Raw genomic sequence first — 15,892 nt, forward strand, 5'->3', positions numbered from 1 at the left:
ATAGTTATGAAGTAAAACGGTTGCTTTGTGTATATCTTGTTTGGTCTATTGTTGCCATTGTCCTGGCTGGAAGAAGGTTCAGTGAATGGGGAGGTGAAACGTGAGGTAATACAGTAGGGGGAGTGCGAGTGCTTCTGAAATGTAATGTTTTATGCATTCTCCACACTCACGTCCTCACAAGAACTTACTCAAGAGAGCATCGTCGGAGATTACACTCGGAGCATGAGAGTGTGGCGCACAGTAGAATGCATATTGAGAAACACCCCATGTGTTTGATGTATTTGATACCATTCCACTTATTCCGCTCCAACTATTACCATGAGCCCGTCTTCCCCAATTAAGGTGCCACTAACCTCCTGTGCTTGATACAACCAAACAACTAAAAATAACTGTAGCAGGCTTCCAAGGTGGCATGTCAGTGAAAAGTAGCATCTTAGCCGGGCTGTTTCTTGTCTTCCATTTCTAACCTATACCCTAACTTTGTGCTTATGAACAGGTGGTTTCCTGAAGTTCAGCACATTTACTACCAGGGGAACAAACGCAAGCTGGTCCCCAGCAACACCAACGCAGCCAAACTGCAGTCCTTCTTCAACTGTGTGGCTGCCCTGATGGCCTCACAGCTCCAGAGTCTAGCACTGGAGTCCATCCAGGATTACACACACCTCATTTCCCAGGACCCGGTAACTACAATACACACACACACACACACTCAGTGTATGCCAGTCATTTTCATTTTGGGGTCCTATCTCCCTCCTATCTCCCAGTACTCGGTGAGGGCCTATGAGCACCCTGGCTTTGTCCTGCGTCTGATCCTGGATGAGAATGACATCAAGTTTGAGCCTGACTTCAAAGACTTTGAGGTCATCCTTCTCAACGTCTACGACATCATGCTGAAATCCATCAGCTTGGTGCCGCGCGTGGAGACCAAGCTCTACTCAGAATGGGTAATATATATATATATATATATATATATATATATATATATATGTATGTATATATATATGTATGTATGTATGTGTGTGTGTGTGTATGTTGGGATGAAAGTGTCACTGTGTATCTCTTTGGCTTGAATTGAAGAAGTAGACATCCTACTGTGTTTGTGTGTCTGTCACTTACCCTCACAATTTACTGCACGAGTATAAGACTTCACACCCACCATATCACCTCATCCACCTTCCATCCTACAACACTCTTCCCAAGCCGGGCTGCCAGAGCGGGGGCACACTCAAGCCCATCGTCCTCCCGGAGATCATGCAGGCCCAGCAGGAGGAGGTGAGGAGGGTAATCTGGGAGGAGAGCGCCGGGCCTCTGGAGCATGTGCGACTCTACGACAAGTACGCTCCCCTGGTGTCCCAGCAGGCCCAGGATGACGTGGAGCAGTTCCTCCGCGAGCAGCATTCCTTCCCAGAGATCATGATAGAGGTCACCCGTTACCAACAGCTGGCAGATGAGATCCAGTACAGCTCCAGCAAGGTGTGGATCTAGTTTATACCGAATGTTACATTTTAGTCCATTTTAAAGATACCCCATGGAAGTTGAATTGCTCACTTTGGCCTCCCCATCCCACCATACGCCTCTTTATTAACAGAGTTACGTAAAATAAGTATACCTACATTCAAAAGTAAATTAAACTAAGGAAGGTGAAACACATTTTATCTTTATTGAGGACATTTAGGCCTGGGAAATGATAAATATACAAAATGGGGATATACTCAATAGATACTGGGTGCCTGAAGGTATGGACTGTTTGGATTTGTTTGGAGGATATGCTTCACTGCAGTCATTTTGAGCAGTGATAGGCTATTGCAACCACTGCTTGTATTGAGCTTGATAAAGTGTTGCTATGATTTAGGGTTACAACACTAGTTTCAAGCAGCATTGTTAACAAGCTTTGGTCATTCAAACATTGTCTTCTCTTCCCTGCCATATTGTGCACAACAGGTGGTTCGCCTGGGTATGTTTGAAGTGCACTGCCACGAACTGGTCCGTGCCCTGGTGAAGCGTGCCGAGGGACTGCGGCAACATCTGGTCACACATATGTTGGAAAACCACCAGGAAATGAACAAGAAGTGAGTCAGTTTTCTACCCTGTGAAGATTCCCATTCTATCAGAATGAACCTTAGGTCTAAACAAAGCACACACAAAAATCATCCCTGAGGCCATTGCAGAAAGTGCTCTGTCAGAGTGAAGGTTCTCCTCAAAAAATACCTTGGGCATAAAAATACGTTCTGCAATCAAACTTCTCACTTTTGACTAGGGATGCACGATATATCGGTGAACATATCGGAATCGGACAATATTAGCTAAAAATGCCATCATCGGTATCGGCCGATGTCTAGTTTAGCACCTGATGTGAAAAACCGATGTCAAAGCTGATGTTCATACCTCTATAACGAAGGTACGTGACGTAATGACGCCACGTAAAATGTTGCGCTATACGTGCAACACAGCATTCCTAACTAGCCCACAATGTCTGCTGTGAGGATCAAGCAGTCAAGCAGTCATTTGAAAGAGTAACAACATTTTAGCGAGACAACTCAAAGGCGAAATCCATTATAGCCAAGATAATGGAATTCATTGCCCTTGACAATCAACCGTTCTCTGTTGTAGGTGATATTATTTCTTTCCGACTTGTCGAGCACCAGTTAACACTACCAAATGCGTTATTTTTCCGATGTTGTCCTACCGGAGTTACACAGTAATAGCGTCACTGCGATTAGCTTCACGACATACATACTATGGAATGCCGTTTGGATCTTTGCGTGTCAAAAAAGATACAGTAGCACTGTCAAAGCTGTACAAAAAAGTCAGCAAACAAGCAAACTTCAGCCACGAACGATGTGTTTACAATACCGCATTGGTAATAAAGCAACATTTGTTCGACCGCAACTCCTGGGGTAGCTAGCTTTAGCTTGGTACCTAGCTAGCACCAATACAACCAGCCTGAAAACAATGACCAGTAAAAACTGCAGTCATTTTCATTATTCTTAGCAATGATTTAGGAATCCTTGTGAGTATGTATTAGCTGGGTTGCCACTTGTTGTTCGCCTATTGAAATTGAACTTCAGGTCATGAAAATAAATAGCTAGCCAGCTACTTAACCCTGTTGCCCAAAGCTAACGTTATAAGCAGCCAGCTAGCTTCATCTGGCTAGTGAGGCTCGACCGGACCAGGTTGTGTGTTGGTAAGCTAGCCACAATAAGAATTAGGCACAATAGTGGAATTTTCGGTTTGCCTTCAAAATAAAAGTATGTCATTGACAGTGTTGCAAATGAATACAAATAGTATAATTATGCCATACTTTTATGAAGGCTAACCGCAAAGTCCACTATTGTGGCTAATCCTTATTGTGGCTAGCTTCACATAGATGGGTGGGACCACCATTAATCAAATAAGAACTGTATTATAAATTAGGGTTATTTTAGATGATGACACCTAGCTATATAGTTAACTAGTTAACTATAGCTACTGAAACAGATTATTTCGTTTTGCTATGTTTTTGAGGAAGAACATTGTTTGCATCCATGAGCTAGCTAGCTTTTTTTAATGAGCAGCACTGTAGGTGTGCGAGACAACTTTAACAGCATCATAGCATACGTTTCGCTGAATCGTTGTGACGTATGAAATACGAGCGATAGTGTAATCAATGTGTAATAACTACGTAAAAAATGTATGAATGCTTTAAATTATTATGTGACGTGCAGTCATATTCAGGTCCTGATTGGTCAACAAGCTTATTTGACATGTAAAATAGTGTTAAATAGTATATTTTTTGACACACAAAGACCCAAACGGCGTTCCATAGAAATCCTGGTTGAGAATGAAATGACGTTTTTTATTTTATTTTATTTTTTTTAACCTTTATTTTACTAGGCAAGTCAGTTAAGAACAAATTCTTATTTTCAATGACGGCCTAGGAACAGTGGGTTAACTGCCTGTTTAAGGGCAGAACGACAGATTTTGTACCTTGTCAGCTCGGGGAATTGAACAGGACCTTAGCTGACCCCACTTCGTGAACAAGTTTTTATTTTATTTTTTACAAAAACAAGTGTTATAGCGCTACATTATTGACCTTCAAATCCCAATACCATTCAGAGCTCCCTGTAAAGTGCTATCATTCACTAGTCAGACTTTCATGCTCTGGCCTGGCTGTGCTGCCAACGACTCTGAGTTCGCTTTAATATGGTCTGACTGCAGGCTCTGTGATGAATTACCAGATCGCATGTGTGTGTGTGTGTGTCCTGTGTGTGCCTGTGTGTGTGTGACTGCAGGCTCTGTGATGAATTTGAGAAGATCGCAGATAATGCACTGAGCACCCCTCCCAACACACAGGAACTGATGGAGCTCAAGGTAAGTTCCCCCGTTACACTCGCTGCTGTAGTGTGTATCATGAGTGATTCGAAACCCAGACATAAAATACCATGATTTGGGGGATTTCCACAGAATGTAAACTATAGAATAGTCCTTTGTAGGAATGATTGTTGACAGATTTGACATTTGTATCAAAAAGAATAATCTAAAAATAATAATACCAAAGTTACTGGAATCTTGAGTAATTTTGGTAATTAACAGAATATCTATAGCAATAGTTGCGGTAAAGAGGTCAATCGAACTCGACCAAAACAATGGAATTGCCATGGAAACACGTGGGGGGAAAGGGTCGTGGGGGAAAGATCCTGAATCTCCTCATTGCCCCCCAGAAAAAGTAGCCTACATTTAGGCTATTGTTTATATGTGAATTTCACACCATGTTGACGTAAAAATCGGAGTAAAATGATTGTATGGATGTCAACCCCAACGCATGTTCATGTCATCGTCACCAATCAACTGCATTATGGTTAAAAACGACTTTGACTACCACCAACGATTTCTGTATGCTAGCTATGCTAACCAGCTTATTGACAGGTTGGTTGTTTAGCAATAAAAACAATGTGCGCACAACCATGGGACACAACAGATGAGGTTGGCTTAGATTTTTGACAACATTTAAGCTATATTTCATCTCCAATGTTTTTTGAAAAGACAAATACATTTGCTGAATGACCACTCGTTGTTTCTCAAATACTTTGTAAGTTGTTGGTTAGCTAGCGAATTTTAGGCATATTAGCATTGACATGAAATCAGTCAAAACACCTCAAAACAAGACATGATCTCAATCGTGGACTACAGGAAAAGGAGGGTCGAACACGCCCCCATTCACATGGACGGGGTTGTAGTGGGGCGGGTCGAGAGTTTCAAGTTCCTTGGTGTCCACATCACCAACAAACTATCATGGTCTAAACACACCTAGAAAGTTGTGAACAGGGCACGACAACATATTTTCTCCCTCAGGAGACTGAAAAGTTGGGTCTCCAGATCCTCAAAATGTACCATCAAGATAATCTTGACCCGTTGCATCACCGCCTGGTATGGCAACAGCTCGGCATCCAACCAAAGGCACTACAGAGGATAGTGTGTACGGCCCGGTAGACCACTGGTGCCAAGCTTCCTGCCATCTAGGACCTATATATTAGGCAGTGTCAGAGGAAGGCCCAAAAAATGGTCAAAGACTCCAGTAACTCCAAGTCCTAGACTGTTCTCTCTGCTACTGAACGGCAAGCGGTACCGTAGTGCCAAGTCTAGGTCCAAGAGGCTCCTTAACAGCTTCTATTCCCAAGACGTAAGAGTGCTGAACAATTATTCAAATGGCCACCCCCCACTATTTACATTAATAACCCCCCTTTGTTTTTACACTGCTGCTACTCTCTGTTTATTAACTATGCTAAGAGATTGTAAGTAAGCATTTCATCCGTTGTATTCTGCGCATGTGACAAATAAAATTTGATTTGACTTGATTTGATAACAAGATGACGCAAGCCACTTATGATTCCCCACATTACAGTTTCTTGTCATTCTTGCTAGGAATCTGGCCATACAGAATCACAACAACAGGCAGACTTCTGCCCCATGGAACGCGCACATTGTTTTCGTCACGTTGTCAGCCAACCCATTTCTAGGAATGTTAGTTAGCATTTAGCAGACACTTCTTCTAAACCTGAAAAGGGACAACATCTAAATGTTTTGCACCGAAAACAGTCAAATATGAAAATCGGACTTAAGTGCCTGTTGTAATACATAAATCTTGAAGGATTTGACGAATATCTTCTTTGTTATATCAGATTGTTTGAATGTGCACCAATATGCTCAATGGAATGATCTGCGCTCCATTGACTCCTTTACTGCATCTACAGTTGAATTCGGAAATTTACATACACCTTTGCCAAATACATTTAAACTCAGTTTTTCACAATTCCTGACATTTAATCCTGGTAAGAATTCCCTGTTTTTGGTCAGTTAGGATCACCACTTTATTTTAAGAATGTGAAATGTCAGAATAATAGTAGAGAGAATTATTTATTTCAGATTTGATTTCTTTACTCACGTTCCCAGTGGGTCAGAAGTTTCCATACACTCAATTAGTATTTGGTAGAATTGTCTTTAAAATGTTTAACTTGGATGAAACGTTTCAGGTAGCCTTCCACAAGCTTCCCAGCTCCTGACAGAGCTGTTGTAAGTGAGTCAGGTTTGTAGGCCTCCATGCTCGCACATGCTTTTTCAGTTCTGCACACACATTTTCTATGGGATTGTGGTCAAGGCTTTGTGATGGCCACTCCAATACCTTGACTTTGTTGTCCTTAAGTATGCTTGGGGTCATTGTCCATTTGGAAGACCCATTTACGACCAAGCTTTTAACTTCCTGACTGTTGTCTTGAGATGTTGCTTCAATATATTGTGGCAAAGAAGGGGGTCGAGTGATAAGTGGCAGATATGTGAGAGCAGAACTAATAAACGGGCTCTGCCCGATCACTAAAATGGCCCCCCCTGTCAGAACTACAGATCACAAAATGGCCGACCGCCAAAACTACAAGTCCCAGAAGCAAGGGGAACCCTCAGAAGGTGGAGCCGACCCACAGATAAAGGGTCAAGAAAAACCAGGGAGAGAGAGTGCTGGAAGGAGCTATGAAAAATAGAGAAAGAGACTATAGAGATTGGCTGGATTTACTGTGTATGAGCTGGATTGTTTTGGACTTACCTGTTGGCGTTTGGACCTGGACCTACCGAGAACCCGATTTGTGTACCGAACCCTGCTATCCTTGACCTCGCCTACGGCCTGGGTGGACCAGGACGGAGAAACAAACACACAGGTACTGTCCTGTTCGAAAGAACTCTCATTCTTGGATGATTTGGTGACAGTTTACCACTTAGTTTGTGACAAACGCTCCTAACCTTGAAGAGGTTTGCCACAATATCCACATCATTTTCTTTCCGCATGATGCCATCTATTTTGTGAAGTGCACCAGTCCCTCCTGCAGCGAAGCACCCCCACAACATGATGCTGCCACCCCTGTGCTTCACGGTTGGGATGGTGTTCTTCGGCTTGCAAGCATCCCCCTTTTTCCTCCAAACATAACAATGTTCATTATGGCCAAACAGTTCTATATTTGTTTCATCAGACAGAAGACATTTCTCCAAAAAGTATGACCTTTGTCCCCATGTGCAGTTGCAAACCCTAGTCTGGCATTTTTGTGGCGGTTTTGGAGCAGTGGCTTCTTCTTTGCTGTGCGGCCTTTCAGGTTATGTTGATATAGGACTCGTTTTACTGTGGATATAGATACTTTTGTACCTGTTTCCTCCAGCATCTTCACAAGGTTCTTTGCTGTTGTCCTGTGATTGATTTACACTTTTCGCACCAACGTACGTTCATCTCTAGGAGACAGAATGCGTCTCCATCCTGAGCGATATAACGGCTGCGTGGTCCCATGGTGTTTATGCTTGCTTACTATTGTTTGTACAGCTGAACATGGTATCTTCAGGCGTTTGGAAATTGCTCCCAAGGATGAACCAGACTTGTGGAGGTCTACAATTTTCTTTCTGAGGTCTTGGCTGATTTCTTTTGATTTTCCTATGATGTCAAGCAAAGAGGCACTGAGTTTGAAGGTTGGCCTTGAAATACATCCACAGGTACACCTCCAATTGACTCAAATGATGTCAATTAGCCTATCAGAAGCTTCTAAAGCCATGACATAATTTTCTGGAATTTTCCAAGCTGTTTAAAGGCACAGTCAACTTAGTGTATGTAAACTTCTGACCCACTGGAATTGTGATACAGTGAATTATAATTGAAATAATCTTTGTAAACATTCTTTGGAAAAATTACTTGTGATATAATCACTCACACCTAACCGACTTGCCAAAACTATCGTTTGTTTACAAGAAATTTGTGGAGTTGTTTAAAAACTAGTTTTAATGTCTCTAACCAAAGTGTTTGTAAATTTCCGACTTCAACTGCTTGTATCATATCTTTGGTAATTTATGATTGTATATACAGTCATGGCCAAAAGTTTTTGACACAAATATTAATTACCACAAAGTTTTCTGCTTCAGTGTCTTTACATATTTTTGTCAGATGTTATTGTGGAATACTGAAGTATAATTACAAGCATTTCATAAGTGTCAAAGGCTGCTATCGACAATTTCTTGAAGTTGATGCAAAGAGTCAATATTTGCATTGTTGACCCTTCTTTTTCAAGACCTCTGCAATCTGCCCTGGCATGCTGTCAATTAACTTCTGGGCCACTGATGGCAGCCCCTTCTTGCATAATCGATGTTTGGAGTTTTTCAGAATTTGTTGGTTTTTGTTTGTCCATCCTCCTTTTGAGGATTGACCACAAGATCTCAATGGGATTAAAGTCTGGGGAGTTTCCTGGCCATGGACCCAAAATATCGATGTTTTGTTCCCCGAGCCACTTAGTTATCACTTTTGCCTTATGGCAAGGTGCTCCATCATGCTGGAAAAGGCATCGTTCGTCACCAAACTGTTCCTGGATGGTTGGGAGAAGTTGCTCTCGGAGAATGTGTTGGTACCATTCTTTATTCATGGCTGTGTTCTTAGGCAAAATTGCGAGTGAGCCCACTCCCTTGGCTGAGAAACAACCCCACACATGAATGGTCTCAGGATGCTTTACTGTTGGCATGACACAGGACTGATGGTAGCGCTCACCTTGTCTTCTACGGACAAGCTTTTTTCCGGATGCCCCAAACGATCGGAAAGGGGATTTTTCAGAGAAAATGACAGTCCTCAGCAGTCCAATCCCTGTACCTTTTGCATAAATATCAGTCTGTCCCTGATGTTTTTCCTGGAGAGAAGTGGCTTCTTTGCGGCCCTTCTTAACACCAGGCCATCCTCCAAAAGTCTTCGCCTCACTGTGCGTGCAGATGCACTCATGCTGTCATTCCTGAGCAAGCTCTGTACTGGTGGTGCCCCGATCCCGCAGCTGAATGAACTTTAGGAGACGGTCCTGATGCTTGCTGGACTTTCTTGGGCACCCTGAAGTCTTCTTCACAATAATTGAACCGCTCTCCTTTTTTTTGATGATCCGATAAATGGTTGATGTAGGTGTAATCTTACTGGCAGCAATATCCTTACCTGTGAAGCCCTTTTTGTGCAGAGCAATGATGACGGCACGTGTTTCCTTGCAGGTAACCATGGTTTACAGAGGAAGGACAATGATTCCAAGCACCACACTCCTTTTGAAGCTTCCAGTCTGTTATTCAAACTCAATCAGCATGACAGCGTGATCTCTAGCCTTGTCCTCGTCAACACTCACACCTGTGTTAACGAGAGAATCACTGACATGATGTCAGCTGGTCCTTTTGTGGCAGGGCTGAAATGCAGTGGAAATGTTTGTTGGGGATTCAGTTCATTTGCATGGCAAAGAGGGACTTTGCAATTGATCTGATCACTCTTCATAACATTCTGGAGTATATGCAAATTGCCATCATACAAACTGAGGCAGCAGACTTTGTTAAAATTAATATTTGTGTCATTTTCAAAACCTTTGGCCACGACTGTACGTATAATATGTATTTTCAATTGTAGTATGCATTGTTTATATATGTATCCATATTGTTCATGAGTGTCTAGTAGATAGAACATATGGTTGAAGAGAAAATATCCCATTTGATGAAAAAAGCATCTAATTAACAATGGCATAACCTCTGCGCCTCGTCCAACTATTTACTTTTTTCACAACTGCCACTAGTTTGACGCCAAAACATTGACAACAAATACATACTGACATAGTAAAATAAATGTGTAAAAAAATGTGAATGATTTAAGCAACGAAATATTATGACCCCTTCACTGAAAGAAAAGATAACAATGTCCATAAGCCTTATTTGAACAGAGTGCAGAAGTCCAGGCACTAAATCAGACTGGTGGAATAAGAACATCAGTCGTGATGTTCTCTTCTACACAGAAGGGCATACAAAATTATTTCCTGATGATTTTCAGAACTTCCTAATACCTTTCTGATTGATTTTAGTCACTTCAAACTAATCTTCCTTCATATTGAAATACGGCCAAAAGTACTGTCAGACTGATTTGTTAACAGACAATCATCGTCCCAATTAAAAAAGTAAACATTGGCTGTTGATTACATCCCTTTTTTTACATGGTGTTTTATATTGAAATGGGGTCGCGGGACAAAAAGGTTTGGTAGCCCCTGCTCTACGGGGCATATCAAAGTTCCAAAGTGCTGCTTTTAGAGTTAGGATCCAATTTGTAAACATTACCAACAGAGTAAATGGTTTCAGGTTTCTCCACAAAAAAAATGAGAGAGGTGGTTCGCCACATTGTGGACTGGTTGTGCCACTATGTAAGAAAAATACGTTTTTTTTTTTGTGTTTTTTTTTTTGTCATCGTATTTATTTGTTATCATACAAGGCAACATGTTTCTTTAGATTGCTGGAAATGGCAGTTACTGGTGTTCAAAAAAATCTTGAGTCCAAAGGGGCACGGCCCACCTCCGGGCCTACCCCCGGCCATACTCAGCAGCACCACCTTCTTAAAAAATCACCCTCTGCTGGTGATTTGCAGGGTGTCCAGTGATACAAGTAAAAGGAGGTCTGTAATTGGTTTTATTGCCTACTATTTCTCCATATAAAATGGGCCATAACTTTAAAACTCGCTGATATCCCACTCTGAAACTTTGATATGCCAGTAGAGTTTATTTTGTTCAACAATATATTAAAAAATGTGCCAAACCAATAGACACATTTTCAATAATAGGGATGTTTACGTTTAACCGTTAATTGTTTAGACAGCAAAAATACATTTGACCGGTCATGCTTATCAGTACAGGTTAATTTGCTAAATTTTGCGGAATTTTATTTTTCACATGCGCACAGCAGTCTAGTTTGAGGAGCGGAATAGCCTACCACCTGTCAGACAGTGAAAGTATCTCCTCAAAAAGCCTGTAGGCTACTGGAGTGAAACCTGGTGGCCACGATTAAAAATGAGCTATTTTTATTCATAAATCTCTTCTCGTAAAGCGCGCCTCCCATTCTCCATTCGGATGCATAGGTTATAGCCTTCCTACCGTTGACTATCAATCAGTTAGTCATCCACCAGTGCAGTGTTTAATATGAACAGGATCCGGCGCCTCTCAAATTTGACTTTGTTTGTTCCTGCACCTATTTGCCCAGATCCGGTACCTTTCGCAGGATGATTTATTAATTATTTCGCTATTCGCACTGTAGACATTCTAATAATAGCGATCAGCATTAAATAAAGTTGCCTCCTCGTTATTTCTCCCACCCACCAGAAAGACCATCACGTGGTAATCCTTCTATGTAATCATCCTATCCTGCCACACTGATTCCAGACCTACTCTCTTATTTGTACATAGAGGTTAATGGGGAGTGCCAGTGGGGTAAGTAACTGATCTTGACACAGATCTTGGTAGTGGTGGTCAGCTAGTGAAGAGGTCCCTACGTAATCATGTCACGTAGCCTAGTCTAGTCGTCTCCCTACTGAATTTGAATCGTGGGAAAGCCAAGTAAAAAATTAACATTTTTCAAGTCTAAAAAATCCAGAGAAAGATGGTGAATCCAGAAGGCTTCTTAACAGCTTCTACCCCCAAGCCATAAGACTGCTAATCAAAAGCCTACCTGGACTATTTGCATTTACCCCCCCCCAATCTTTTTTACACTGTTGCCACTCGCTGTTTTTACTGTGCATAGCATAGGCACTTTACCCCTACATACATGTACAGTACCAGTGAAAAGTTTGGACACACCTTCTCATTCCAGTGTTTTTCTTTATTCTTTTTCAATTTTCTACTTTGTAGAATAAAAGTAAAGACATCAAAACTATAAAATAACACATTTGGAATCATGTAGTAACCAAAAAAGTGTTGAACAAATCAAAATCTATTTTATATTAGAGATTCTTCAAAGTAGCCACCCTTTGCCAGCCAAATACCAGCAAACACATCTGTAAATAAAAGTAAGCATCACTATGACCTTCTAGTTTCCTATTCCCAGAATTTACCACATTCTATCCCACTTTACCAGGCGTTTGTGGACAAGGTGGAGGCCACGGAGATGCCCCTCCTGGAGACCAAGCTGTCAGAGTCCAAGACCCGTCTGTGTTTCCTAGTGGACTATGTCACCTTCTCCCCTCTGGACATGCGCCTCAACCGGCAGACTTTCCAGTGGCACACACGAATGCCCTCCATCTTCGAGGAGCACCGGCAGATCACCAGGGAGAAGACAGAGCAGTACCAGGGTGGCCTTAAGGTTAGTTAGACAGCAGAGGGAGGGAGAGTGAAAGTAAAAACAAAAAAACATATTGGGTGTATTCATTAGTGCACATTGTAGTACAACACTGCAACTGAAAACAAAAATGACTGTTTATTATTGGACCAGGTCCAGGTAGTCCCTCCCTGTTTCATTCTGTTTTCGTCAGTTTGGTGCCTGATGAATATGACCCTGATAATCTGTCTAAGCCACTCTTGAAAGTTAACAATACACCAAACCCTCACAATAACCGAAAACAACCAATTATCGTCCACGTCACATCAATGACATACAGTACTTTGTATTAAAATGACCTTGCAACAAAACTCCAGCATAAATCACTACAGATCACCATTAATTAAAAAAGTTGTCATGTCCAGACCATTTATTAACTTCTATTTATTCAGGGTAGCCCAATTGAGACCACAGTCTCATTCCCAATGGTGCCCTGAGTACAAACATTGTCTCACAAACAGGAAGAAAAATGTACCTTACAAATAAAACCAGAAGAATATAAATAACCACAAGGCACAACCTCAACACCACAATGTCAACAAACAAACCACTACCATCAATTGAAACAACTGCAATCCTCAATTCATTCAACACCCGAGTCCTAAACTCCCCAAGTGGCACCAGGGAACAAGATGCAAGGAATTTAGTAGGTTATTCCAACAATGTTGGCACTAAAACTAAAGGAGGATTTACCTAAATTGGTCAAGACCCGAGGGACCTCAAGAGTTAACTAATCCTGCAAGCAGATTTGGTAGCTCATTCTTTTATACGTTAGCAACACAATAGGTAAATTGGAAGCTTGTGTAGAAGAGCTTTATAAACAAAAAGATTATAATTAAGTGATCTATGGGACTTTAATGAGGACCAGCAAACCTTTTGATACAGGATGCAGTGGTTAGTATTAAAACTGTCACCTGTGATAAAGCGAAGGGCACTACCGTAGACAGCATCCAAAGTTTTAAGAGTAGTGGCTGCTGCAAACTGGTAAATGGTGTCACCATAGTCAAGAACTGTCAGGAAAGTTGACTGTACAATCTGCTTCCTGCTATTTAGGGTGAGGCAAGATCTATGTAAAAAAAAATATCTTTGCTTTAAATCTTTGCTTTTCAACTAGCTCATTAATATATATTTGTTTAAACATTAAGTCTTTGTCAATCCATGCCCAGATATTTATAGGTGGGAACCCGATCGATGGGAGAACCATCCAATTAATAAATACAGTATGTTGTCCATCTGGATTGTTTTTGTGAGAGTTAGAGAGCAACACATATTTAGACTTGCCCACTTTAAGTACAAGTCCACTGACTCATCTACTTTGATAGTGCATACGCACAATTATCTCCAAATGTGTATATCTCCCACTGTATTTCCTCTTTAGCTGCGGTGTGAGAGGTTTGTGGAGGAGCTAGAGAGCTATGCCAAGCAGGTGGAGGAGTTTGTCACCTTCGGGGACCTGTCTGAGCTCAGCAAGTACCTGAAAAAGGCACAGACTCTTAACTCCAAACTGGACACCGCCATGGAGAAGGTGAGGAGGATTGGGAACCTCAGCTTTTCGCCAGGGCTTTATGCAATTAGCATGCTTGCTGAAAGGGGTTGATCTGAAAATAACAGTGGACAATAAAATATTATTGTTCTTCTCTGAAATGACTGTAGAGGGCAGCAGAGACAGTATAATAAAGTGATCATGTGCGTTTGTGTTTACATATGGTGTGCAGGTTCAGTATCTCCAATAACACACACCCTCATGTATTTAAAAAAACTGTTTCACACTGAGTAATTTCTTTGACAATTAATTAATGATGGCTTTCTTATGTTACCACTGTAATTGCCCATGGCAGTCCACATTGCCTTGACGTCTCTGTCTCCACCTCCCTTCCCCCTACAGATCGAAGGCTTCAACCAGGAGGAAGAGGCCTTCAACTGGCCCGTGTCCCAGTACCCACAGCGCAAGAAGGTCCAGGACCGCCTGCTCCCCTTCCTCCGCCTCTACGAGACGGCTGCAGAGTTCCAGAACCAGCACCATAAATGGGTTCACGGGCCACTGTCCGCGGTCAACCCAGACAAGGTGGAGGGCGATGTGGGCAACTATTGGCGTGCTCTTTACAAGCTGGAGAAGGGTTTCGGGGATACGCCCAAGGCTCTGCACATTGCTAGCCGTGTTAAGGCTGAGGTGGAGGCCTTTAAGGAGCACATCCCCCTCGTACAGGTATGTAGCGCTTGATTGAAAATCTTTGCACTTGAAAACTTAATCTAACACCTGCCTCAGACCACTCATAGAACAGCTAAGTGTGTTGTTAATGCTTTTTTTGCCCACCAGCATCACTTAAACACAGAAGATCTCCTCAAAACTTATCCGTCTCACTGTGACCGCCGATAACTTCTGAACAAAGTTGACTACGAATACAAAGTTGCCAATGTCTTTGCAATTGATACAAACAAGCGATGTATAAAATTATGATTCAAATGAAAACCAAGATGAGTGCATTCAAATATACTGTGTACAAAATATTAGGAACACCTTCCTAATGTTGACTTGCACCCACTTTTTCCCTTAGAACATCCTCAATTCGTCGGGTGTCAAGGTTGATTCCATTGCTTCCCAGAGTTGCGTCAAGATAGCTGGATGTCCTTTGGGTGGTGGACCATTCTTATTTTTTCGGGGGGTGGATCAGCTTTAATATTGCGGCTTCCATCATTGTAATTGGCTGCATCATTTTCAACCCCCCATATATATTTTGTTGTTGTAAATATATATATATTAATTTAAAGATATATATTTTTAAAATATATTTTCCTTGTTTATTGTTTTCCCCTAACCATACCACCCCTCCCCTAATTGGGGTAAACTAATGGACAACAATACATAGGCTTCCACTTCTAGCTTATCCATACTACATACATTTCACGGACAGTATATTTTACATCAGATATCTGTTGTTTGTTTTTGGTGGACCATTCTTGATACACACGGTAAACTGTTGAGCGTGAAAAACCCAGCAATGTTGCAGTTCTTGAAAAACTCAAACCAGTGCACCTGGCACCTACTACCATACCCCGTTCAAAGGCAGCTCTGTTTATAGCTCCTAAGCAACTTCGCAGTATTTCTTTTTGTATTGTTATTTCTTTCATCATTAGTGGCCCAGAATGTTTTTTTGTGTGTTATGTGTTATTACACACAGCCTGAAAGATCCTTTATTCATACCCCCAAGGCAATTGTACTTGTCCCAGAGGCTGCTCCAAGACGCCACCGGCGGAG

At 41.7% G+C, this 15,892-nt stretch overlaps 1 protein-coding gene across 3 annotated transcripts in view; it reads left to right on the forward strand.

The window, feature by feature from the left end:
• dnah7 (dynein, axonemal, heavy chain 7) overlaps positions 1–15,892 on the forward strand; it is a 228,584-nt gene that overhangs the window by 12,295 nt on the left and 200,397 nt on the right. For all 3 annotated transcript variants that reach the window (XM_042314994.1, XM_024403140.2, XM_042315009.1), the window contains exons 10-17: positions 497–680; positions 765–944; positions 1,201–1,473; positions 1,942–2,069; positions 4,272–4,350; positions 12,397–12,621; positions 14,015–14,161; positions 14,522–14,842. In XM_042314994.1, coding sequence (XP_042170928.1) covers positions 497–680; positions 765–944; positions 1,201–1,473; positions 1,942–2,069; positions 4,272–4,350; positions 12,397–12,621; positions 14,015–14,161; positions 14,522–14,842 — 1,537 coding nt within the window. The remainder of the gene's footprint in view (positions 1–496; positions 681–764; positions 945–1,200; positions 1,474–1,941; positions 2,070–4,271; positions 4,351–12,396; positions 12,622–14,014; positions 14,162–14,521; positions 14,843–15,892) is intronic.

The sequence above is a fragment of the Oncorhynchus tshawytscha genome, linkage group LG03 (genome assembly GCF_018296145.1).
Source record: "Oncorhynchus tshawytscha isolate Ot180627B linkage group LG03, Otsh_v2.0, whole genome shotgun sequence".
Taxonomy (NCBI): domain Eukaryota; kingdom Metazoa; phylum Chordata; class Actinopteri; order Salmoniformes; family Salmonidae; genus Oncorhynchus; species Oncorhynchus tshawytscha.